General features: G+C 39.9%; 1 protein-coding gene across 1 annotated transcript in view; it reads right to left on the bottom strand.

Annotated features, from left to right (window-relative positions):
- LOC122651810 (calcium-dependent protein kinase 20-like) overlaps nucleotides 1–16,323 on the bottom strand; it is a 37,702-nt gene extending 21,379 nt beyond the window's left edge. The window contains exon 1 of the mRNA XM_043845359.1: nucleotides 15,210–16,323. Coding sequence (XP_043701294.1) covers nucleotides 15,210–16,104 — 895 coding nt within the window. The 5' untranslated portion in view covers nucleotides 16,105–16,323. The remainder of the gene's footprint in view (nucleotides 1–15,209) is intronic.
- Between the last annotated feature and the right edge of the window lie 9,190 nt (nucleotides 16,324–25,513).

The following is a 25,513-nucleotide window of genomic DNA, read 5'->3' on the forward strand; positions in this document are numbered from 1 at the left end:
GAAGATGAAGAAGAGAAGTGGTTGTAATCCTTTGGGGAGAACCATCAAATGAAATTGTTCTTCCCTCTTTACCAATATTATTAATAATAGGGTAGAGCTAACACACGAGAAATTCCCAAACTACCCCTGACTAACAACTCTTATCTCTAGTTGTACGGTACTGTTCATGACACTGTTCACGTGAACAGTACCCAAAGCACATTAACAGAGAGGATGAGGTGGTGGCATGGTTAGTAGCCACATGGCATAAGGCTGAGGTGTAATCAAGGGTCAGCCGCTTTGTTTAACCAAGTCTAAACAACCACCATTTGCATGGCCAAGGTGGTGGTGGCAATAGGAAGCAAATGGCTGGAAGGAGGAGGTGGCCATGGACCTGATTTGACTAAGCACACTAGTGCATCACATGGTGGCCTTAGAGGCAGTGCATGCTTAAGTAGGTGGTGGTAAGGCTGGGATACTCATATAGTTGCTGGAAATTCCCACGGCTGCTGAGTTTTGGACTTAGAGAAAAGAAAGAGAGAAAAAAGAAAACGAAGAAGGAAGAGGATAGACATGGTGCTGGATTGAATCAGCTAGGATCATAGGAATTCAAATTTCAAAGGAATTGAGAATTGTGTTGCTGAAAGTCTGGGATTGAAGAGATAGGGTGAGGACTTAGAAAGAAGGGTTAAATCTTTCAAGCGTTGAATTAGATTCCTCTAAGGTAAGTTCTTATGACTTTATTTTTGAATTGGTTTTTTATTATTGGATTAGGCATTAAGAAGGGTTAGATTTGAATGGAATTAGGTTGCTGAAACTACAGAAATTGAAGGAAGAGTTAGAGTTACATTGCTGGAAATTCTGATTTGGGTTTGAAACTTTGAATCTTTGAGAAGAGCTTCCAACTTGTGCTATTGAACATAGACGAACACTTTAATGAGAAAAGGTGAGGGAATCATGGATATTTTATATATGTGATTAATGTACTATTTAGTGAAGCATATGTAAAGTATATGTATATGTCAATTGTTGATGATGCCTATGTGAGTGTTGTTATGATGTGTTCTTTGGATGTCATGCATTGATGAGTTTGTAGATAATGTTACATGTTTATGTTGATGTTCTAGTATGAGAATGGTTATGAGAATGATATGTGAGGTAATGTATGAAATGAAGAGATGATAATGATGTATATGTATGTACTGACATGATGTGATGATGATGATAATGTATAAGCATGAAATGAGTTATATTATAAGACCTGCTGATTCAATATGTTATATTACAGATTGTGATGCCTTAGAATGGAAATGAACATGTATATGAATGAAATCAGATATGAATGAAGAAATGAATGCAAGGACTGAACATGAACAAGTGAAATGATAAGAATGAAACATGACATATTTGTATGAAATGAAATAAGAATGACAATGAAATGAATGTAGAAACCCTTGTGACTGCCATCCGTTTCTAGTAAGGGATTAGGTACTGTATGAGGGAAGATGTAATACGTAATTCGTGGTACGACTGGTTATAATCCTCCCCAGTGCTTCGGTGACTGGAATAAGGAGTAGACCAATAACCGGAGACAGAGACAATAACTTATACGGGTGATTTACTAGTGCATGGTCCTCCTCAGTGCTTCGGTGACTGGAACAAGGGAGTAGATCATGTATCTGGGGGAATCATCGATCACATTCACATTGTTCCTCCTCAGTGCTTCGGCGACTAGAATCAGGAGTAGAATAGACGATTGTGGATGGCCAGTAGAACCTCAGATTATTGTGCACATTGGCAGGACACCAAGATGACCAGACTTAGGTTTTACTTCAGATATGATGCTTATAACTGTTCAAGTATAAGAATATCCTTATAAGTATGATTATTTATATAGCATGATTCTCCTCACAGGGCTATTAGCTCATCCCATTTTATATGTTGATTTTACAAATGAGAAGGTAGGAGAGTGTGTTTATACTGAACCAAATACAAATGGATGTTTGTACATCAGGTGCATAAACTTGAGAGATAGGGATGAGTAGTCGATGAAGGTTTCTAATATACTTTTGTGTTTGTAAGAATATATAGGATATGTTCAAGAAGTAAGAGAAATGTAATAACCTTTGGATAATGAATGCTATTATCAGCCACCTGTGTCATTGTTTGTTTGTAAATACTCTTTAGAACTATGAAGTATATCCAACGTCAATCTGTAAGTCTTCCGCTGTGTATATTATGTTATATGGGAGTTGTGATAATAAATCGAGGAATATAGAAGATCATTTGATCAGCCCCCGTGAGGGCATTACCTTTTACCATTCGGGTCGTTACAAGTGTTCACAGGTTCGAGCCTGGAAACAGCCTCTTTGCGAAAGCAGGGGCAAGGCTGCTTACATTATGACCTTCCCCAGATCCCACAGTGGCGGGAGCCTCATGCACTGGGTACGCCCTTTTTATAACTCTTAGATAGCTAAGAGAAATTCCTAAATTTTAACTCTATACATGGGACCTACAAATAAAATAATAATTTTTGCGCACCCACTTTTGGGCTTTATTTTTCAGCCCATTACTACAATAAAACCCAAAAATTAAGGCCAAACCCCAACTAATACTAAAACCTGGCCCAAATTTAAACTGGACTTGCATTAAACTTCCATGCAACAACCAATTTCAACAAGAAAGCTTATTTCTTAGCTTCACAAAGAATTAAGAAAAATTTCAAACTGTATCAATATAACCAAACATAAACCACTGACCATAGCAAGCCCTATTTTCTTGACAAAGAATGTAAGAAAGAACTCTTCAAAAGACCCTTGAAGGCTTGAAGACAAAATAATAAGAATAATAATAAGGAAAAAAGATCTCTACTTGGTGGTGTTTCCTACGCCCTCTCACAGAGCACCATGAGATGACACCTCTGCCCACTGGGTAGATAGTTAGATACCCATGCGTGCTCACCCATTGGCCCAAATGCTTGTGTAGAGGTCATGCGACCAAGTAGAGATCTCTTGCCCTAATAAAATAATAATGCAAACATTGTATAATGGCTAAGGCATATCTAAAGTAAGGAGCACCATAACTATCATTATATTACAAGGGGAGAAAAAAGAATGACAAGAACCCACCTAGATAGCATAGATAACAGAGAAAGTATACAAAAATCATTATATTCCTATTTCAAAGATCAAAATCAATAGCATGAACTCCCACAAAATAAATAAGCACAGAATGGAGTACTGGAACACGCCTGAAGGCTAACCATGTGAGCTCATTTGAAGGCTGTATGCATACCATTTCAGTATTTGGAGTACTCTACATTTTTTTTCTTTTAGATCAGGTACTCATCACTAGTTTTTCTCTTCCTAAGCAATCATCACATGGGCACTGATATTTAAGGGATGTATGCATAGACCAACAGAATGAAGTATGTTATTTATTTATTTATTTATTTATTTTGCGGGAATGGGATGGGAGGGGGAAGGAGTAGGGTTGGTTAAGTTCTATCATAATTAGATCAAGTTTAAGCATAAAAAAATAAATGAATATTACTATTAAGGGCCTCTTTGGTATCACTTTTCATTTTCATTATGACCTATTTAAGAAAAGTCATTAATAAAAATCATTTTTGAAAAAAATGAAAAACTGTTTGGTAGCTACTAGACATAAAAGGATACAGAATGAGAAACCGTTTGGTAAATGGGTGAAGAAGTTCTCTCATCACCTATCTTCTTTCCCAAATCAACTCTAAACAGTAAAAATGAAGAGAGTTCTGAGAATAAAACATAACGTGGAGGGAAGAACATGAGACACTTTTCAAAGAAAACCATCTCTGAAACCCGTACACACCTCAGTCATTGAGGAAGAAAGATAACAGAACCTTAATTTGCACTTCCCATGGAGAAAACCAGCTTCTCTGATCCCTAGTTTTGGGAATGAAATCGCAGAGATCTTGCTAGCTCCACTAAGTGCTTCTGTTCTTGGCCTAAATCTTGAGCCACGACAGGGAAATAGTTGGATCCCGGTCTCAAGATCCACGAAGAAAACTTCAGAAAAAAAAAAACCTTGGGAGGAAGAGATCAAAAACTGTCCATCTCCTTGTCTCATAAGTTCATTTCTTTTAGATCTTCTCAATCTCCATACTCTCTTCTGGATTTTCTCTCCAGACGTGGGAGCTTTATCTCCCCAAAACCGTGAAGAGGATTATTCGTCTTCAAAACGTAGAGGAATCCACTCTTTCCCCTCTTCTCTAAAACTGTTGAAGCCAAAACTGTGGTAGCATTCTTGGATTCTCTCAAAAGTCTTCCAAGCCCTTCTTGGGGTGAGAGTCCCTCTTGGTCTCAGCCTCAAAATTTGGGATCTTTTCTGATCTTTCTAACAAAAACATGGAGCCAGCCACTTTGGCTTCCCTTAAAAACGTGGAGAGCTCCTTTTATCTCATCTTTCCAATTGTGAGAGATAGGGATTCCATTCCTTCTCTAACTCTTCTTTTTTCCATATTAGACCACTTGGCCTCAACATGGTGAGATCCCTCTTTCCAAATCGTGACGGAAGACGGAGATTGACTGGAACGCTCCATCTATCGGTCTATCCATTCACCTGCACCTCTCTTTCTTGTTTCACTGCCGATATTTCTCTCTCCGACCTGATCCACAGTCCAATTTCATCTTCGGTATGAGGTTCCATTATTCAAGTTTTCAGGTCTTAGATTTCATATTTTAAGGTTTTCAGATTTAAAATTGAAGAGTTTATGGCATTATCTGTCGTCTCTCCGACATCTCTGTATTTTTTTCCGGCAACCTCCTGCATGAAGATTGAAGAAGAAGAAGGATGTGAGTAGCCCAATGCGTGAAAGAGGGAGTTTGATCGACTGAAGCATTATTCCTGGTTCACGAAAGGAAGAAGAAGAAGGAGGAGGGACTTGACTTTCTATTTTAACAATCAAATGTCTATTTTACCCCTCATATTTGGGTCTTATGAGCACATGCTCATTAAAGAGCGAAAAAAATGAATGAAAAACAGATTTTGGCCATAATCCATAATGGACTCTTGAGTCCATTATCATTTTGGGGGTGTTTTCTATTATTTTGATGTTCTGTAAATAGAAATAAGGTCCATAAATTGTACCAAACACTTGTAAAAACATTTGTGTCAGAAAATGAAAATGAAAAATGATACCAAAGAGGCCCTAAGGAAAATAAGAAAAACAAAAATATCCTTATTCAAGGGATTCATATTCATTCAAGACTCTTGTGGCCAAAGCTCCTAATGTCAGCAGGACTGGTTGTAATCCTGATACTGCAAGGAACGACGTCTTATTTGACGAAATAATTCAATGAAGTATACAAAAAATCCTAAGTTGTAAAGACATTACACTGCCAAATACATATGCGTACTGGTACTCATGGAGCAAAATCAGAATATTTTGTAACCTATGTATCCACAAAAAGGAAAATACTGACAATCAAATAATTTTTTAAGGTTACATATAACCTAAAAAAGATTCATTTATGGCTCCATTCTCTTGTTCCACTTGGTAAAAGAGAAGCTAAATCTATTAGTGAATATTATTAGTCAATAAATTTAGCTGTCCCTTTTGGCTTCAATTGTTCATGTTCATAAACTAAAGCTGTTCTGTTTTCCTGGTGACATGACTCATGAGGAGTTGAAAGAACCCTTCCCTAACCTCAACAAGTTAGTACCATGGTTCAAGAACTCGCAAGATCTCGCCGAGTTTCTCGGTTTTTCAAAATCTCAAGTCGAGATCACATACGCATTCTAAAAGTGCATTTTCTCTGCGAGATCTCGGTATCGTCTCGGCCCAGCCAAATAGGTCCAATTTCCTTACTTTTTTCCTGATTTTTGTAGTTATAAAAATGCAATATCTCGCCGAGATCTCGGTATGGGTTATGGATATGTTTTTTGACCCATTTTTTGTGCCCAGTTGACCCATCTAACAAAACCACTTAAACTAAGCTATGGACAGAACTCAAAAATCTTGCTGAGTTCAGTCCACAGCTCTAAAAAAAGGGGAAAACAGCCCTCTCCCTCAAATTCTTCCTATTTCCTTCAAATCTTGGGTGGATTGCATGGTTTCAAGTGAGATTCAAGTGCTAAATTGAAGATTCAACTCCAACAGTCCAAGAATCATCACCTATTTGTAGAATGGGCTACCAAAGTAATTCCATGACATGGGAATTCTTTGTGCATCAATATGGGGATGAATTTATTGCTCGATCACATTTTATGTAACAAATTCAGTGAACATTGATGTAATGTACTTTTTATTTGAATGTCTTGACTGATATGTACAAATTAGAATGTTTTGATTGCTAATTTGCTATGTTTTACTAAATTATGTGTAGAGTAGGTTGTTTTAGTATGACTCGTCGCCTACCAACCTATGGTCCAAAGTGAAACTCATATTTGGACTTGTTTTTTGGGAAATCTGGGCATGCCATTGTGTTTAAATGGCCTGAAATAGGCTGAATACCAAGTTTCATTCCCAAAATATGTGTAAAACCCACCGAGTTAGGGGTCCGAGTCAAAAAACAAAAAAATGCAGCAACTCGCCGAGATCTCGCTCAACTCGGTTTCTAGCTGGGCCAAGATGCCACCGAGACCCGAGTTTTAGAACCTTGGTTAGTACGTAGTAGCACAGGAAGTTATTTTATGATGGACAATTACAAGAAGTTTTCCTGCCCTTGTTGCAAACCTAGCTCACAATGTAGTGAGAATGACGGAAGTTCTCATGTTCTCTGGTACTTCGACTTTACAAAACACATTTAGGATTGAATTTGCATAAAAATTCTCTATCAGGATGAAGGAGAGTATATAAATACCCAATTCGTCAGCTGTTCTTGCCATACAATTATCTGGTCTAATTTCTTCTAGAAGTAATCGTGTATATTGGGTGGTGTCTCTAGCTGACCTTATTATCTGGTAAAGCAAAGGTAGGTGTAGCGAGATCAGCAACAAGGGAACCAGAAACAAGAGATCGGAGAGAGAATGGAGAGAAGAATGTAACAGGGAGAAGAGGAGAACTGTCGAATCTGACAGCCTCTCTCAACGTACTTGTATTTATATAGTAGAAAAGGGGGAACTCCTAATCTGATTAGGAATTCCTAATCATAATAGGATTCCAAGATACAATAGGAAAGAATAATAAAAACTAAGACTAACAATCAGGACTCAAAGTAGAACTAGGACAGGACTACAGCAACTTAATATGAAGGGACAAGGTTATTTGGCTCCCCTCCACAAACGGCCTCTTCAGCTTTAGATCTGCCTGGAACCTAGTTAGGACCCAAGCCCCTTCTATCCTTTGGCACAAGCTAGTCTGGTTCAAAGGTCACATCCCTCGGCACAGCTTCCTAGTCTGGAGAACCCTTAATCTTTGCCTTCCAACCCAAGCCTTCCTCCTTCACCAATGAATCCCTGTTTCCCCCTCTTGTATCTTTTGTTGGAACGGATCTGAAGACATTGGCCACCTCTTCTTTGATTGCCCTTTTACCTCTACCATCTGGAAAAAAACCCTTTCGTTTATTTGGCCTCGCAGCAGGAGACCCCTCCCTTTTGCTAGAGAGTGGCTTTAGATGGACATGACTTACCCTGGATGCACTATCTACGACACTATTGGCAAGCTTGTGTTTGCTGCGGTTCATTATCACATTTGGATGGAGAGGAACCTTCGGAGATAGACCTCCAACTCTCGTTCCTTTGACCTGATTTGGAAAGCCATCTTTTTTTATGTATCCTCTAAGCTCAGCTTTCGGCCTCATAAGGCCTTTTTGGATTCCCCAAGGAACAAGCATATTGTTGTATCCTGGGGTTTAGATAGTGCTCTCTTGAGATCCCGTTAGTTGGGTCTGTTTCTTCCCCGCCCCCTCTCTTATCTCTCCTTTTGTATATTCCCCCCCTTCTTTTTCCCTCACCCCCCTCAGGCTTTGGTAATACATTTTTATTCACCAAAAAAAAAAAAAAAAAAAAAAAAAAAGAAAAGGAAAGGAAAGAAGACTCAGACTATAACTAGGATTTACAGGAGGAGAGGAGGACTCTCTAGAATCGAGATTTCCTCTTCTCCCCCTGAACCCGATATTCTTTAACACTCCCCCTCAAGCTGGAGCATATAAATCACCTAGGCCCAGCTTGGAACAACTTCGACGAAAAGCAGGTCCAAACAACGCCTTTGTAAACATATCATCAAGATGGTTGGTAGTTGAGACAAAAGGAGTAACAACCAACTTCTTCATAACAACATCCCGAACAAAGTGACAATCAACCTCAATGTGCTTCGTCCTCTCATGAAAAACAACATTACTTGCACTATAGATAGCGGCTTGATTATCACAAAACATTTGCATGGCCTGGTTGATGGGAAACCCTAATTCCTGGAGTAAAGATTTGACCCACATCAACTCAGCTGTAGTATGTGCCATCGCTCGATATTCGGCTTCAGCACTGGATCGAGCAACGGTAGTTTGTTTCTTGCTTTTCCATGTGACCAAATTTCCACCCACAAAAATACAATAACCAGAAGTGGACCATCTATCACCATCAACACCGGCCCAATCAGCATCAGAGAACCCAACCAGATTAGCATTCCAATTAGGTCGATATATGAGACCTTTACTTAGAGCACTCTTCAGATAACGCAACACACGACAAACAACTTCTCAATGAACTTTCTTTGGACACTGCATAAATTGACTAATAACCCCAACAGCAAATGATATATCTGGACGAGTGACTGTAAGATAAATAAGTTTGCCAACTAGTCTTCTATATCGATGAACATCTAAAAAATTTTCACCTCATCGGATCCAAGTTTCTGATGAGGATCCATGGGAGTATTTGCTGGTTTGGAAGCAAGCATTCTAGTGTCGGTCAGGAGGTCAAGAACATATTTCCTCTGAGACAGGCTACCCAAGTCCTTCATCTGAAAATGCTGATGAAGATATGTTTTAACTTGGGAAATATCAGAAGCATCATTACTAGATATAATAATGTCATCCACATAGGCGACCATCACCACCACTTTAGAATTCTAACGGCGAACAAAAACAGAATGGTCTGAGTAACACTGTGAGAATCCTACATGAGTTACAATGGATCTGAATTTATCAAACCATGCTCTCGGAGATTGTTTCAACCCATAAATTGCCTTGTGAAGCTTGCAAAGCTTGGTAGAAAACTCCCCCTGAGCAACATACCCTGGAGGTTGCTCCGTGTAAACCTCCTCTTGAAGATCACCATAGAGAAAAGCATTTTTTATATCCATTTGATACAAGGGCCAATCAAAATTCACAGCCAAAGAAATAAGGATCCGAACAAAGTTTAGATGAGCAACTGGAGAAAAAGTCTCAAAGTAATCCACACCATAGGTCTAAGTATAGCCTTTAGCAACTAGGCGGGCCTTCAGTCGTTCAACAGAACCTTCAGGATTGTATTTGATAGTATAAACCCACCGACACTTCACAAGATCTTTCCCAGCAGGTAACGGAACTAGAGTCCATGTATGGCGGGATAACAATGCTTCCATCTCAGTATCCATGGCAGATTTCCAACTAGGGTGAGAGAATGCCTCATGGTGGGTGTAAGGAATAAAGTTAGTAGATAACGCTGAAGCAAGTGGGTGATAGGGAGAAGAAAGATGAGAAATGGTTACATAATGCTCAATAGGATAAACAGGTTTTTTAGGACAAGAGCGAGTACCTTTACGAACAACAATGGGTAAGTCGATGGAGCCTTCAGCATCAGAGTCAGATTGAGTGTCGAGCTGAGCAGTATCCGCTATATCACTAGGTAGTACCAGAACAGTAGGAACAGGGTTTGTATTAGGAGTGGGTAATGGATTAGGGATGGGTACAGGTGGCGGAACCGTGGGAGCAGGTAAGGTTGGTAGGTGACGTTGACAACAGTGATATACCTGAGTCGGTGAAGGAACGGGTAAAATAATAGGTATGGGTGGACCTAAAGGATCTTCATTGTTCACTATAGATGGTACAGTAGAAGAGGAAAAATAAGGTGTATTTTCAAAGAATGTGACATCGGCACTAATAAATTGTTTGATGGAAATGGGATCAAAACATTTATATCCTTTATGAGTACGAGAATTACCAAGAAAAAGACATTTAACAGACCTAGGTGAGAGTATCAATGGTGGGATGGAGAATGTGAACAAAACACACGCAACTAAATATATGTGGTGGAGAGGACAACGTATAACAGGCGGTAAGAACATCACAACAAAAAAGTTTGGGAGCATTCATGTGGATCATAATAGAACGGGCAACTTCGAGTAAGTGCCGATTTTTGCGTTCGGCCACCCCATTCTGTTGTGGAGTGTACGAGCAGCTAGTTTGGTGAATAATACCATGGGTAAGACAAAAATCAGAAATAGCAGATTGAGTGTACTCCAAAGCATTATCTAAACAAAAAGTTTAAATGGATGTGGCAAATGGAGTTTTTATTTCTTGATAAAATTTTTGAAATACAGTAAGAAACCGAGTCCGGTCCTTTAACAAATAAACCCAAGTGGAGCGAGAATAATCATCCACAAAACTAACAAAATAAGAAAATTCTAGCCTATTACGAACTCGACACGGACCCCAAATATCATAATGAACTAAAAAGAACAATGAAGAACTTCTAGGTAAAGTACGGGCAGGAAAAAAAGAACGATGATGCTTTCCTAGTTCACAAGCCTCACATTCAAGGTGAGATGTGGTCTTACAACTAGGAACCATTAATTGACGTTTCGGTAATGATGGGTGGCCAAGTTGTAGATGCCATTGCATGGGAGATGGAGTGGTAGTAGATGTAGCAGCGGTGGAAGGTCCGGTGCCCTTCAGGTAATATAGTCCGTCGTGCTCAAGCCCTCCACCAATCTTCTTCTTTGTCTGAAGGTCATGAAAAACACAATAAGAGGGATAAAAGGCTACAGAGTAGTTAAGGGATTTAGTAAGTTGACTAACAGAAACAAGATTTAAGGGTAATTTAGGAACATGAAGAACAGGAGAAAAAGTCATGGATGATGTTGGAGAAACAGTACCATGACTAGTTATCTTGGTAGAGGACCCATCAGCAAGAATAACATTGGAAGAAGTTTGAACAAAATTAATGGAAGAAAATAAACTTGACTTACTAGTCATGTGGCATGAAGCCCTTGAATCAATAAGCCATGAAGTAGAAGAAGGAAAAAAGGCAACATTACCTTTATAGGCTAGATTGGCGGTAGAGGAAGAGGCAAATGTAGCTTCAAGTTGTTGGAGGCGTTTGACTAGCTGGTTGTAATCATGGTACAAAATTTCGCGATAAATCGCCGAAATATCGCGAAATTTCGGTAATTTCGGTAGGGCCGAGACAAGATGTGAAGGCGAAACCAAAAAAGACAATTTCGACGATATTTCGTAACATTTTGGGACATTTCGGCGATATACCGAAATATCGCCGAAATGTTACAAAAGACCTCACGTGACTCATTAAACCATGGTTATAAATACCATATTTCGCCAGCTAACAATCAAAATATCGATCGAGAGCTGGGCAAAAGCTGTTTTTGGCCAGCTACACTCGTTTCTTCTCCAAAACTATACCGTGGTCCACATATGTCCTTCAAACAGAGAGCAATGGACGTCGACTCCAGCGGGCCATGAGTGGGGTTAAGCCAGGAAGGCACAGCAACTATTATTAGCATTTGTGAGTTGTGAGTTGTGAGTTGTGAGTTGTGAGTCTTGTGAGTCTTGTCTCTTGTAAGTTGTGATTTCACTGATTTGTGAACTTGTGAATTGTGAGTTGTGAGTTGTGACTTTGTGTATTGCCTATTAAAGTATTGACTATTGAGCTATTGAGTATTGACTATTGAGTCATTGACTATTATAGAGTTTATGAGAATATGATTTATGAATTATGTCTTATGAGTTTTTATTAGTTTGTTTAAATTTCTTTTATGTCTTTAACTACCTAATCAATATGTATTTAACTATTTATATACATTAGGGTCGGCAACCGTATACTGTCAATCAAGGGTGCAAGCCCAAAACACCACTTTGAGTTCATTATTTTTGCAATATGAAGGTTTAAATGTGTTTATTTAGCTTAAATAAGGGTGTCCATAAAGTATCAGGCCTAGATATGGCCAAAAACCCACCAAGATGGGCTCCCGAAATATTGTAGAAAAAATACAAAATTTCGCCATATCTCGGATATCTCGGTAGGCCCGAGATACCGATATATCGCAAAATTTAATACCTTGGTTGTAATCATCAATGGACACAGAAGATGAAGTTGTTGAACTCTGGTTCATGTCACTAGTAGGTTTCTCAGTAGCAGTGTCAGTGGTAGCAGCATTGGCTAGTTCAATCGCCTAATCAGGTTTTCCATGCTTGGCCCAACAAGTGTCAACTGATTAGGTTTGCCACAATATGTGCATTGAAGGGCAAATTTGTCAATATATTGAGGACCTGTACCTCGTCCACTAGATCCACGGCCAAGGCCTCTAAATTGGCCACAGCCACATCGCCTTCCATGATTGGCAACAATGGCTGAGTTGTCTTTGAGAGTATTCTCATGTTTGGATGGATTAGCCAAACGGTTAATACGGGAGAACACTTCATTGAGAGAATGGACCTTCTCTCCTGCGAGTAACTGTGTTTTCACAGGCTGATGGTTAGGATGTAGCCCAGCTAAAAATTTTGCAACATGAAACTCAGCTCGTTGTTGCTTTAACTGATCAAGATTAGTAGTTAAGGGTTGGTGTATCTGCAGTTCTTCAACCATACCCTTATAACTTGCAAAATACTCATTCAAGATCTTATCTCCTTGTTGGAAAGTAAAGAGTTTCTAATAAAGATCATACATACGGGAGATATTCCTTTCTTGAGAGAAGCTTTCACGTAAGTCATTCCAAACATCTTTGGCCAGTGTGTGAAACATTACATTAGAGGCAATAGCAGGTTCAACATTGTTCCATAGCCATATCTTGATGATAGAATTTTCACGCATCCACTAATCATGAGCTGTGAGTGTGGTAGGATCCTTAGGATCATGATTAGGAGGATCATCTATAATGTATTTCAGTTTGCCCTTGGCATGTATGTAAGCTTGTACCGCCTGGGCCCATAGTAAATAATTTGACACTCCAGAAAGTTTGATAGTAGTTATCTGTACTTGGACATTGTCCATAGGTGGTTTGGGATCAGCCATCAAACCAGATTAATAATACCAGCAGTGTAAATCGGCTCTTAAATAGAACCTGATTAGGGTTGAATAATCTTCAACCAGTAGCAGTAGGAGCAGGAATTAGGTTCTGATAACCTAAAACAGCAGCAAACCAGTGCAACAGCACTCTCGGCAGAAGCAGAAATTGGGTTTTAATGACCCATATATGCAGAAGTAGTATTCGACGAGTTAGGTTCTGATAACCTAAAACAGCAGGGAACCAGTGCAATAGCACTCTTGCAGAAGTAGAAATTAGGGGTTAATAACCCAAATATGCAGAACGAGAATCAGTGGATATTAAATCCAACTCAAATCAACAGTATTAGAGTGCCGAGTGAAGTTTTGAATAGCAACAGAATCTGAGAACTTACCTGGGATCAATCAGAGAAAGAAGAAAACCCTGCGATGTTGCTGTAGAGTAGAAACCTTATACTTTCTCAAATAAACTTCAATCTTCAGAGAACATCTATAGGATGAGTAGAAACTTCAAGAAGGAATTGTAGAACTTGTCTTCAAGACATTGCCGCAGGTTGAGAAGAGTCTTCTCCAATTGATCTGAACTTTAAAACCCTAATTTTCAATTGAAAACTTCATCTAGGGTAAAACTGTAATAATATGCAGCATAGGGTGCTGCACCCCTTTAAGAGGAATTGAGTTAAGGAACTCTCAAACCAGAATCGAGGAAGACAACTAGCTTAAGAGTTGAGCTCTGATACCATGTAGCGAGATTAGCAGCTAGGGAACCAGAACCGAGAGATGGAAGAGAGAATGGAGAGAAGAATGTAACAGGGAGAAGAGGAGAACTGTCGAATCTGACAGCCTCTCTCAGCATACTTGTATTTATATTCAGAAATTACAATAGAAAAGGGGGAACTCCTAATCATGATAGGATTCCAAGTTACAATAGGAAACAATAATAAAAAAGACTAACAATCAAGACTCAAAGTAGAACTAGGACAACCAACTAGGACTACAGCAACTTAACAAGAAAAGGAAAGAAGACTCAGACCATAACTAGGAGTCACAGGAGGAGAGGAGGAGGACTCTCTAGAATCGAGATTTCCTCTTCTCCCCCTAAACCCGATATTCTTTAATAGTAGGAAATGGCCCTAATATGAATTACCTTTAGCACAATCTCCCATTTGTTATCTGTGAATCCATAAAAGCAAAAATAACCAAACCAGGTAGAAAATTAATAGGAAAAGGTGTTCCCTTCAGGTTTTTTAATGGATCAACAGGTTAATCAATGCAAGACCAGGACAACTTAATCCAGATGAAACTTAATTGGATTGCACGTTTTGTACTTTTCCAAAGCTCCTTCACTTGCAGTTTCTTCTGTTTCTATGTATGCTAGGGGCTCCTCAAACAGAACCCTCTCCAACTCACCCACAACCCCCCCCCCCCCCCATAAAAATAAAAAAAAAACAGAGCTAATAATTTGCCTTTCAGAAAAGAGGCAAAAGAATGTCTAATTTGCATGCATTCCTCAATCCTCTCAATCCATACAAATGACAGCATGGTTCAACGTTAATATGTACCTGCCAACCCTGGAGTACTGACCATGCATTTTGGAACTTCTTGTATTGTTTCTTATTTTCGATTCTATGGTTGATATTGAATTTCTAAACATGCTTACAGGATTCCCACAGGTTAACTGAACTTCGCAGCAGCCCTTTACTCCTATTCCAAAACCAGTTTTGATACTTAAATATAATGTATAAAAATGATCAACTCCTCCAAATCAACCATAATGAATGACAGTGAACATAACCGTAAATGAGGAAATATGAAGAACCCAATCTATATAATATAATTTCTCTTTTTCCTTCCTTCCCTCCCTCCACCCCACCCCACCCCACCCCAACAAAAAAAAAAGGAAAAAAAAAAAACAGTTTTGATGGATAAGCATGTTCATCAATAAGAGAATATTCTGAACAGTTGCTGGCCATCCCAAAAGTGGTATTTCAATATTTTCAGAAAACGAAAAAGAGGCCCTCTCAGAAACATACCTGGTCTAAAGAATACAGACAGTCCAAAGTCAATTGTTTTAAGTGCCGATTCCTCTTGCTGGCTGACAAAGAGAAAATTCTCGGGCTTAAGGTCACGATGCATGACACCTAAAGAATGACAAGCTTCCACAACACCAACTATAATCCTAGCAAGCTCAGCTGCCTTCCTTTCTGTATAATGCCCCCTCTGGATAATCCTGTCAAACAGCTCTCCACCTGCACACAATTCCATCACAACGTGAACTGCGACGGCATCCTCATAAGCACCCTTGATCTGGATGACATTGGGGTGACCAGCCAAATGGTGCATTATCTGGATTTCCCTCCTCACGTCCTCTATATCCTCTACAGTTGTCAATTTCCTCTTTGCGATTGATTTACAGGCATATTCATTTCCAGCTCCTTTTTCCATGCAATAGAACGTCGTGCCGAACTGTCCCTGCCCAAGCTTCCGACCCAAACTGTACTTCTCTTTCAGATTCTCCGTCTTCCTCTGCAACACAGAATCTATCTGAAGGCCAGCACTAGACACTCTCTTGATTTGTACAGGTTTCTGGGGCTTCGGAGCCTCTGCTGCTTTACTTTCCTCCTCTTTCACATGTGGCTTAGTAGACATGGTAGATTCCTCAGGTTTAGACTCCCTCCCGGTGATTTTTTCTGGTTCCGGTGCTGTGCTTTGAACGGGTAGGGGCACTTGAGACTCTTTAGATGGCGTCTCAGGTGCCGGTGCTGGTGTTGTTGACTCTTTTGCTGTCTCTGCTGTTTTTCTGCTACTTTCTTCTCCTTTGGGAGAAGGTAGCATTTCCGCGGGGGTTCTCCCACGCCACAGCGCAGCGGACACACTTTGTAAGAATCCATTTTTACCCAAATTGGGTCCTACGCATGTGTTCCCCATCAAATATCAATCTCAATTCCGTCTGAACCAGCGGTCTTGACTTCCAACATTGAAATCAAACCTCAATAACCTCATTAACAGAACCCGCAGAACAATGCAAGATTTGTCAGGTCAGACAAAATAGAGAAACCCCATTTCCCCTCTATTACTGAAACCCAATACCTTCCACTATGATCTCGAATAATCAAAGCTCAGAGTGCAGATCAGGACCAATGCAAGATTTTAGTGAGTGTTCATACAAAACTGGACGATGGAGGTTCCTACTTAAGAAATCGGAGGGGAAAAAGCAGAAGAAAAGATTCCATAAAAGCTTTGAAGAAGATAGTCAGAAGCCAATTCAAAATGATAACGAAAATCGAATCCAATTCAGTGAAGAACAAAACAAACAAATTCTCCGCCTGGAAAAAATCTCTGGTGCAAAATTTAGATAAAGGGGAAATAAAAAATTAAAAAAACCCCAACTTTTTCCGATCCAAAATCTGACGATTCCTTGATTAAAAATTTTACAATTTTAGCATAAGAAACTATCTATTCAAACATCGAAATAACAAAAATTTCAAGCTTGAATCTACAAATAAATATAAAAAGTGAAATTTTAGACAGTATATATTAAATGTTCAAAGGGATGAAGAGAAAATAAACCAACATAAATGGAAATGAAAAATTAATAATAATATAAAACAGATTTTTTTTTTTTTTTTTTTTTTTTGGAGAAAATATAGAACAGTGATTTGGGGGAAAAAGAGGGAAGGTTAACCTCTGTTTCCCAAGTCCAAGAGTCGAGCAGGAGAAGCAGAGGAAAAGATCACCGCTTTCTTTCTCTCTCTCTTTTTATTGTTCCAAAATGGAGCGGAGGCCATTTTCCCAGGCAAAGCCAGAGTATACGAGAGAGAGAAAGCATCTCCAGATCCGCTGCAAATCATCCAAATCTTATTAGAGTGCTGAGTAGATCACATACCGGTCAGATGTTGTTTCCATAAAATCCGACCTGGACTTTGACAGTATGATTTTTTTTCCATGCGTTACCTTCGACAATATAATTTTTTCTGTGGCCAGGAAGATGAAATTTGTATGAGAAAATGGTTTCCTTAAGGGAGCGTGGTTCCTGTGCCCAGACATATAAGATAAAATGACCGTAACCGCCTAGTCACTCATGAAATGTGAAATGACCGTCCCACTTGATGCTTCCATGCACACTCCCATTGACCCTTCATGCGTGTAGGGGCCACATTCCACCCCCCAAGAAGCAATTCCCAAATTTAAATTACAAGAAAAGAAAATTGCCTAGTCTTGTAGCCTCTATGTTTAGACACAAGAGCGTGTGAAATTAGTGTTGGATAATTGTATTACAATTCCTTACAAACAATTGAGATAATACAAATTGTAATACAATAGCTTAAGCAGTAGAAACTAGGCTATAGTTATTTTGACCTTTGGCTGAAATGAGAAGATCAAAACTTGAATTTGATGTTGAGTCACACCCGCAACAACTTGAACAAGCTTGAGGTTGCGTCACACTTATGGTGCTGCCTTTAAGGTAATTGATGTCTCCTACTACCAAGAATTATTCTGCACCACTACCCCACGATAAAACAACCTCCAACTAGAAGATAAAGCAGTTCTTCTAGTCCCTTGAAGGAGCCAAGAGCTTCAACACAGCAACCCTGTAACCTTACACAAACTTAGAAGAAAAGAGGAAAAGAAAAATAAACCTTATATGATTGCAAAGTATGGGCATGGATGTATATCAAGATGTGTGTTTTGCAATGTATTTGGTTGGATTTATATAGACCCAAAATCAACCATTGCACATCCTTGGAATCCCCAAGAATATACCACCCACTAATGACCAATTTAATTGGAGAATGAGACTTATAGACATGAATTGAAAATTAATTTCTAATTCATGGTCATTCCCCACTAAAGACCATGAAAGGCCTTAAAACCCCCATAAAGGACCATTTCCCACTAAAGACCATGAAAGGCCTTAAAATCCCATAAAAAGAAAGACATAACCTATGGCCATGAATTGAGAATTAATTTCATAAATGGAATTAATCTCAATCAATATTCTTGACCCACCTTCCCACTCATAATACTGACCATGAATGGACTTTAGGGTACCCATAGGATGTTACAACCCTTTGATAACCATTACTTCATTGATTACATGGGTCCCACACTATAACAAAGCAATCAAAATCTTTTTAAAACTTAAAAAATAAAATACATTTTAAATATTTTAAATCTAACAATCCCCTACAAGTTTCAAAACGACACGAAAGACACATGCTGTGACTGAATTAGACACTATAGGACACATCGTTATAAGTGTCTTCCGGACTTGAACCTACACAAAGTCTAATGGACAGCGCCACAGAGTAGAGGTAGAGTCAGACTCCTTGAACCTTTCCTCATTGGTGTAGCTGACCGTCCCATTAACCATATACCATAGGTCGACTTTTGAGCTACCCATCATATAACCACTTTGGACTTTTGAACCGGCCATGTCCCTTATGTTGAACTCATGAATGTTTTAGAGAATTTACCTATAAGTTCTCATCAGCGGCTGCCACACCCTCTACATTCACTTTGGTTAGTCCCTAGTGTGCACCACAACTGACACACCCCCACATTTCTTTGGATTAGACTAATTAAGAGCTTTACCGCTCAACCTCTTTCTTTGTGGTAGTCCTATTTTCACCATCTACAGCTTAGACTGAATATTTATACTAGTAGTACAAAACCGATCAACCGGTGACTTCGTTTGTACCCCTTGAACCTAATTCAGGCATTTAGCCTCTTCACATAGGTAGGGTATCCATTACATGACCTGAGGATTAGACATTAATCCCATTTCTATAGATGCACTACACAAGTTCTTGACAAACATAGGTTTTGTGAACATGGCAGCTTGGTTTTTGACTTCACATAATCGATAGCTATCATTCATTCATCTATGTACTGTCTCACAAAGTTGTTGTAGGATTAAGCGTTTGCCGGTCCCCCAAAAGATGCCTTGTGAGGGAAGGTGCAACTTTAATTCCTTATTGCATACCAGCCAGCGCGCATCGCTCCCTCACCTGAGCCAGGATCTGGGTAGGGCATTTTGGGTCACTCCCAACAATCCTCCCCCACCAAATGTACGCCCAATAACAGATCTCCCATGGCACCGGGGAGACTCGAACTTGCGACCACCTGCTCTGATACAAATTGTATGATTAAGCGCTTGCCAATCCCCCCAAAAATGTCTTGTAAGGGAAGGTGCAACTTTAATTCCTTATTGCACATCAGCCAGCGCGCATCGCTTCCTCGCCCGAGCCAGGATCTAGGCAGGGCATTTTGGGTCACTCCCAACAAAATAATTAGTTTTGAGACCAGCCATGTAATTTCTTAGAGATTTTGTCACTCATGCTGTGAAAAAGATCAACCTTTGAAACTCCAAACTCAGTCGAAAGACCCAAATACTTTGAGGGACCATCTCCGTATGGAATTTTAAGAACTCGAGAAAACCATCTCTTCACACGAGATGTCGTATTTGGACTAAAACAAAGGTTGGATTTCTTAAAGTTGATGGCTTGCCCACTGGCCTTGCAAAAAGTATCAACACACTCCTTCAAATGTGGATTTCTTGCAACTTAACCTCTGAAAATAGGATATAATCATCCGCAAAGAGTTAATGAGATAGAGGAGGGGGATCAATTTTTTTATTTTAATACCCTTAATCCTCCCACCCACTTGTGCCTGATTAATGGTATTGCTAAGACTGTTGGAGCACAGTGTGAAGAGGACTGGTGAAAAGGGGTCACCGTACCTGATTCCTCATGCCGGGTTAATAACACATCTCTCCATTCCATTTATGAGAATAGAGTAATTGACAGAGGGAATGCAAATCATTATCATATCCACAAATTTGTTGTAGAATCACATACGAGAAAGGAGACAAGAGATGAAAGGCCACTCTAGCCGATCATATGTCTGTTTCATATCCAGCTTAATAGCCATGAAACACGTCTTCTCTTTTTTTTCTTCTTCTTAATATAGTGAAATGCCTCATGCGCCATATAGATATTGTCGGATATCAAGCGACCTAGAATAAATATTGATTGATACGGACGTGTTGCAATAATCTTCGACCTTAATAGCCACTCCACAGAGGCTAATAAGTATGAAATCCTCCACAACTTCTAGGTTTCCTTTCTTCCGAATGAATCATATTAAGGTTTCATTACAGCCCTTAGGAAGGGAACCTGAAGAGAAAAAAATCAACACAAACAAATAGATATCCAAATGTATTAGCTCCCAAAAATTTTTAAAGAAAATCGGGGGAAAGTCGTCCACACCTGAGGATTTAAGAGGCCCCATCATAAATAAGGTGCTCTTGACTTCTTCCAGCGTGGCCAACGCACAAAGGAGTTCATTTTCTGTTGGGGAGATGTTTGGTTCAATGCTGTGGAAAACAGTGTGCAAAGCTTCATCAACAGCCCCTTCTGATCTGAACAACTCTATATAGTATCTAAAGATTTCTTCATATAACTCACCTCTGTCCTGCTCCACTTGCCAGATTGAGTTTTCAATTTCAAGATTCTATTGTGCTGCCTCTTTGAGATGGTACTAGCATGAAAAAAAAGCTATGGTTTTATCCCTTTGTTCAACCATTCTATGCGCGAATTTTGCCTCGAAAAAATTTCTTCACAATTAAGATGCTCATCCAACTCCTTTAGAAAATAATTCTCCTTATCCAGGGTGGCCACCAACCCTGGAAAACCTTGAAGCTGAGATAATTCTACTTTGATATGCTGGATTTTATAATGAAGGTGGCTGAAGCAGTCCTTGTTCCAAGTACTAAGAGCCTCTTGGCAAGATGACAGCTTATGAAAAATCAAATTAGAAGGAAGATCATGATGGGTAGAGTTCCAAACCTTTGAGATTACACGGTTACAATCCATGTGTCTAAGCCACATTGCCTCAAATCTGAAGGGACGGTAATCTCTACTCAGGCGGCCATTTATACTGACTACCAATGAAGCTTGGTCAGATCCGACTGCAGCCTCCATAAACACTGTTGTTTTAATGAAGCTAGTCGTCAATTCTGCATTAGCAAAGGCTCTATCAACTCTTATCCTGATACTCGTGGCTCCCATACGTTTGTTACTCCATGTATAGGATGGTCTGTGTGCTCCAACGTCAAGGAATCCCTCCGCTTTTTTCATGTCACGACAGGTAATAATTGAAGTCGCCAATGCACAACCATTTTCCCCCCTTGAAGTACTCATACTTATGAGAGAAGCCCAAACTTGTTGATGTTGGGACCTAATTGGGTCTCCATACACCAAGGTAAGGTTAAACTTAGGGTGGTTCAGTACTGAAACAACACAATCTATAATCCGCTCATTGGATGAAAGAATCTCCACATGAATATTACTATCCCATATGACTGCCAAGCCTCCTGAAAGACCAATTGGATCCACTAATGCCCTTGCATACTGAGACGCCTTTTGATTCTGTTGATTTTAATCCGACTACTCTTCATTTCCATAATGAACTATAAATATGGATGTACAGTCCTGGAGAGATTTAATAGAGCATGAATTGTGGAGGAACTTCACAGGCCCCTATAGTTCCAACTCAATATTTTTAATGTTACCCATGGTGTTGCTCCTCGCCAGCCACCATGGGTTGCAACATTAAAAAATCCCCAGTTTCTTGAGACATCTCCACCTGGTCATCATCTTTTGTTTTGGTCACATTCTTCCTTCTTTTGGTACTGGTTCTTCTCTACACAAGTGCACTAGAAGGTCTTTGCTTGGATGATTTGGAAGTGGGGGAAAGATGGGAGCGTTGTGGTATGGAAATGAATTCTTTTGATGGGTTCTATGGAGTAAGATGTTGGGCCATCTGAAGATTTTGGGAGTTAGGAATTTGGGTTAGGATAGGAGAAATAGTAAGTTGGTTAGAGGGATGATAATGGGCTAAATGGGTTGATGCGCCAGGGTGGGTTCTCCATCAAAAATGTTTAAAATGGATAATTGGCTTTGGGGTGGGCTATGGGCATGGGCTGACATATTATAACACTAGCATTTGTGCCTATTAAAGAAACAAAGGCCAAATGATGTAAAAGGGAGAGAAGGATTTAGGGTAATTCTGTGATGGAATTGTGGTTAGAGGGCAAGGGTACCTGGGAATGTAGAAACCTCATTTTGTCTTTCCCCCCGGATGTTTCTCGTGACAATGATGAGCATCCTCCAAGGCGTAGCGTCGATGTATTTATAGATGTAGCACAAGTGTGCACTGCCTAAATCCGTCCATCGACCATCCAACCCCTTACCGAAGCTAGAACCAGAGCCTTAGAGCCCTCCAAGATCCCCTCGAAAGTCTAGCCCTGACTCAGAACCCTTGGAACCAACCTGGCCCAGCATAAAACCTTGTCCAAATAGCCCAAATCCTCCATGTTGACACCGAACCAGGGTCGACACTCAAAGACCCCAAATCAACATCGACCCATATCCACTCAATGTCGAACAGAGCCTTCCTAATGTCTATCCTACATCGACATCCAAAAAATTCAACCGACACACAAAGCCTTTCCTTCGATGTCGAGAGATGTTCATCGATAGCTACTTGATGTCGATCTAACTCCTCTTCGATGTTGACTTGACCCCAGTTTAATGTCGACCCTTTATAAATTCGAGAAGCCCAAACTTGTCATGTTTAGCTCCGATTTCAATTCCTTTCACGACCAAGCCCAAATTTTGGCAACTTGGATGTGTATTTTAGCTTCCTTAGGCCCCAAGAAACTCCTCTTTTGGCAAGAATCTACTTGCCCACATCCCATTGGCCATTACTTTAGCCAAGCACCCACTATCGATGTAAAGACACCCATTTTGATGCTTCACCGACAATCCGGATCAAACCCAGTATCCTTACATAAATTTGGAAGTGCACACACCCCTCTACATCTATAAATACAACCTCTTTCATATTTAAGAGTGTCCCTAGTCCACTTCTCTACTCAATTGGTCTTTGGTCCTTGCTTGGTCCTTAGTCCCTTGCTCCACATTCATTGCCTCTAGAGTACACACTTGGTTTCTAGACTTCAAGCTTCAAGTTCATAGCCTAGAGTCATCATACTCAGTGATCTCAGTGTTTGACGATAAAGTGTTGCATACAAAGAGATAAGAGAAGCCATCCCAAGTAGTGATACTTTCTCTAGGTACCAATCTTCTGAGTCACAAAGGGAAACCTCCACTTCTCCAGTTTTGAACTAATTTCAATTAGGTAAATCTCTTCATCCTTTCTTGTGTTTTTGACCGATTTACTGTTTATTTTCTCTTATTTGTTTGCATCTTCTAGAGGAGTGTGATCCCATCTTTCTAAATGGTGATCACACACCCGCTCTTGTTGTCTTTCGCTTGCATGATTTTTTCAATCCATAATCCCCATGCTCTGTAGTCTAAGACTCCGCCTACTTTTGTTTGTACCATGAAGTTCGCAGGTAGTTATGTGTCTTGCCTATCCCTCTCATGCACTCGTAGTTCAAATCTTGCATGTTTGCTATCATGACGCTTTGATTTATTTTTCCTGACACCCATGATTCATGTATTATGCTATGTGCTTTGAGTCTCTCCATGTTCTCACGTTGTAATTTTCCTTCATAATATGTATGCAACTTAAGTCCTAGCCCTTCCATTGTACTTCCACCGTTTCTCTTTTTTTTTCATGCACCCACCATCTCTCCCTATGCCTAGTTTCGCCTTGATCTTGTCATCACTTAGATGCTATAGATGCTATAGCGTTTATTTTCTTTACTTCACATATAATAACCCTTGCCATGCAACCTAGTTTCTAGGTATGTTCTCACAACCTTCCCTTGTACATTACTCCATTTTTACCTTTTCTGTATTTTACATTCTCACCCAAAAGCATGTTATAACCTTACCTAGCCAAGTAATAAAAAGACCAGCAAGTCCGGGTGGACTGGGGTGCTTAATACCTTCCCCAGACCATAACTTGACCCATATCCAGACTAACGGACCATCAATCTCCAAAGGGCATTGCATGAGAGTCATTTCATTTACACTTTGGGTCCTAGACCCCCTCTAGGTGGTGACTCCTACATTCGTTTCACCCTTCTCTCCTTTCCCTAAAATAAGGGAGAGACGTAGTGGATGACACATGGTGATTCCCCCTGGCCATGTTGTTTACCCTCATAGAGTCATGGGAAGTTGGGCCATAAGGGAATTAATTTGCTGATGGCTAAATGATGAGAAATAGGGTTGGCTAGAAAGGAACTATTGTTCGTTTGCGCTTTGTCATTGCGTGTGTATAGGTGGGGCAGCTGGCATGTTGTGTTGGGAATGGTAGGGCTCGTTAGTGGGGGAATATTTGGATATGGTGGGGTATGTAATACAAAGGTATCATACGAATGCAGAGCCTGATTAATAGTGCCAAAGACATGTGGCAGAGGGACGACAGTAGTGTCAGAGCTATTACCTTGGTGTTGGAGAGCTTCTTCTCCATCCACGGCAACTGATCTATGCCTTGATTCAGTTGCATGGGTTTCCACTAATGCTGTGTTTAGATATTGATTGCACTGAAAATGATCTGATTGTTCATAATAGATGACACTAGCGTTCTCCCACAGGCGGATATCTGGGATGGAACCTCAGAGATTAGAGCTAAAACGCTTTTTGAGAGCTATTGTGTTTACGTCTTACTCTTTGAACACTTCCCGACATCGAGGGTTGTCGTGACTAATTAACCCACATATATAACAGAACATTGGAAGTTTCTACCACTTAATTAATATTTCCATACGAACCCCATTCCTTCTCTTGATATTGATACTTTATCTTAAGGGTTTATGAATATCTATATTGATCCTACAACAGAAGTATTGAACCCGAGACCCAAATTGAAACCCTTGAATAATCAAACCTTTCCAAGGAGTGCCTAAACCGACTGCCAATTGATACCCGAACTCCATAGAGAGAAGATTAGGACGAACCGAGTGAAACTGAACCTAAAAATCAGTGTGTATGAACTCCCAATCTCTCTTCTCTCTCCATTTTTCAAGGAGGATAAGATTGTCGAATACCGAACAGGGCGATTCATCTATGACATTTTCCATATTAGTTGGGTGCTCAAAATGGAAGATATAACGATCTCCATCTAGTGGGGAGATTTATATTGGAAAACCCATGTTCCAGGCTAATGGAAGGGCATCTGTTACCACCTATTTCCTATACGGTTCCCCCGGTAATGTATGGGCAACCAAAGTATTAGTCCAAATAGTTGTTGCTTCTTCTTCGATGGCGTCATCGACCTCAAGTAAATCCTCTTCAGAGAAGTACAAATTCGGTGATACCAGTGGAGGTAAGACTAGTGCTCGAGAATGATGATGGCCTCG

This window comes from Telopea speciosissima, chromosome 2 (assembly GCF_018873765.1).
Source record: "Telopea speciosissima isolate NSW1024214 ecotype Mountain lineage chromosome 2, Tspe_v1, whole genome shotgun sequence".
Taxonomy (NCBI): domain Eukaryota; kingdom Viridiplantae; phylum Streptophyta; class Magnoliopsida; order Proteales; family Proteaceae; genus Telopea; species Telopea speciosissima.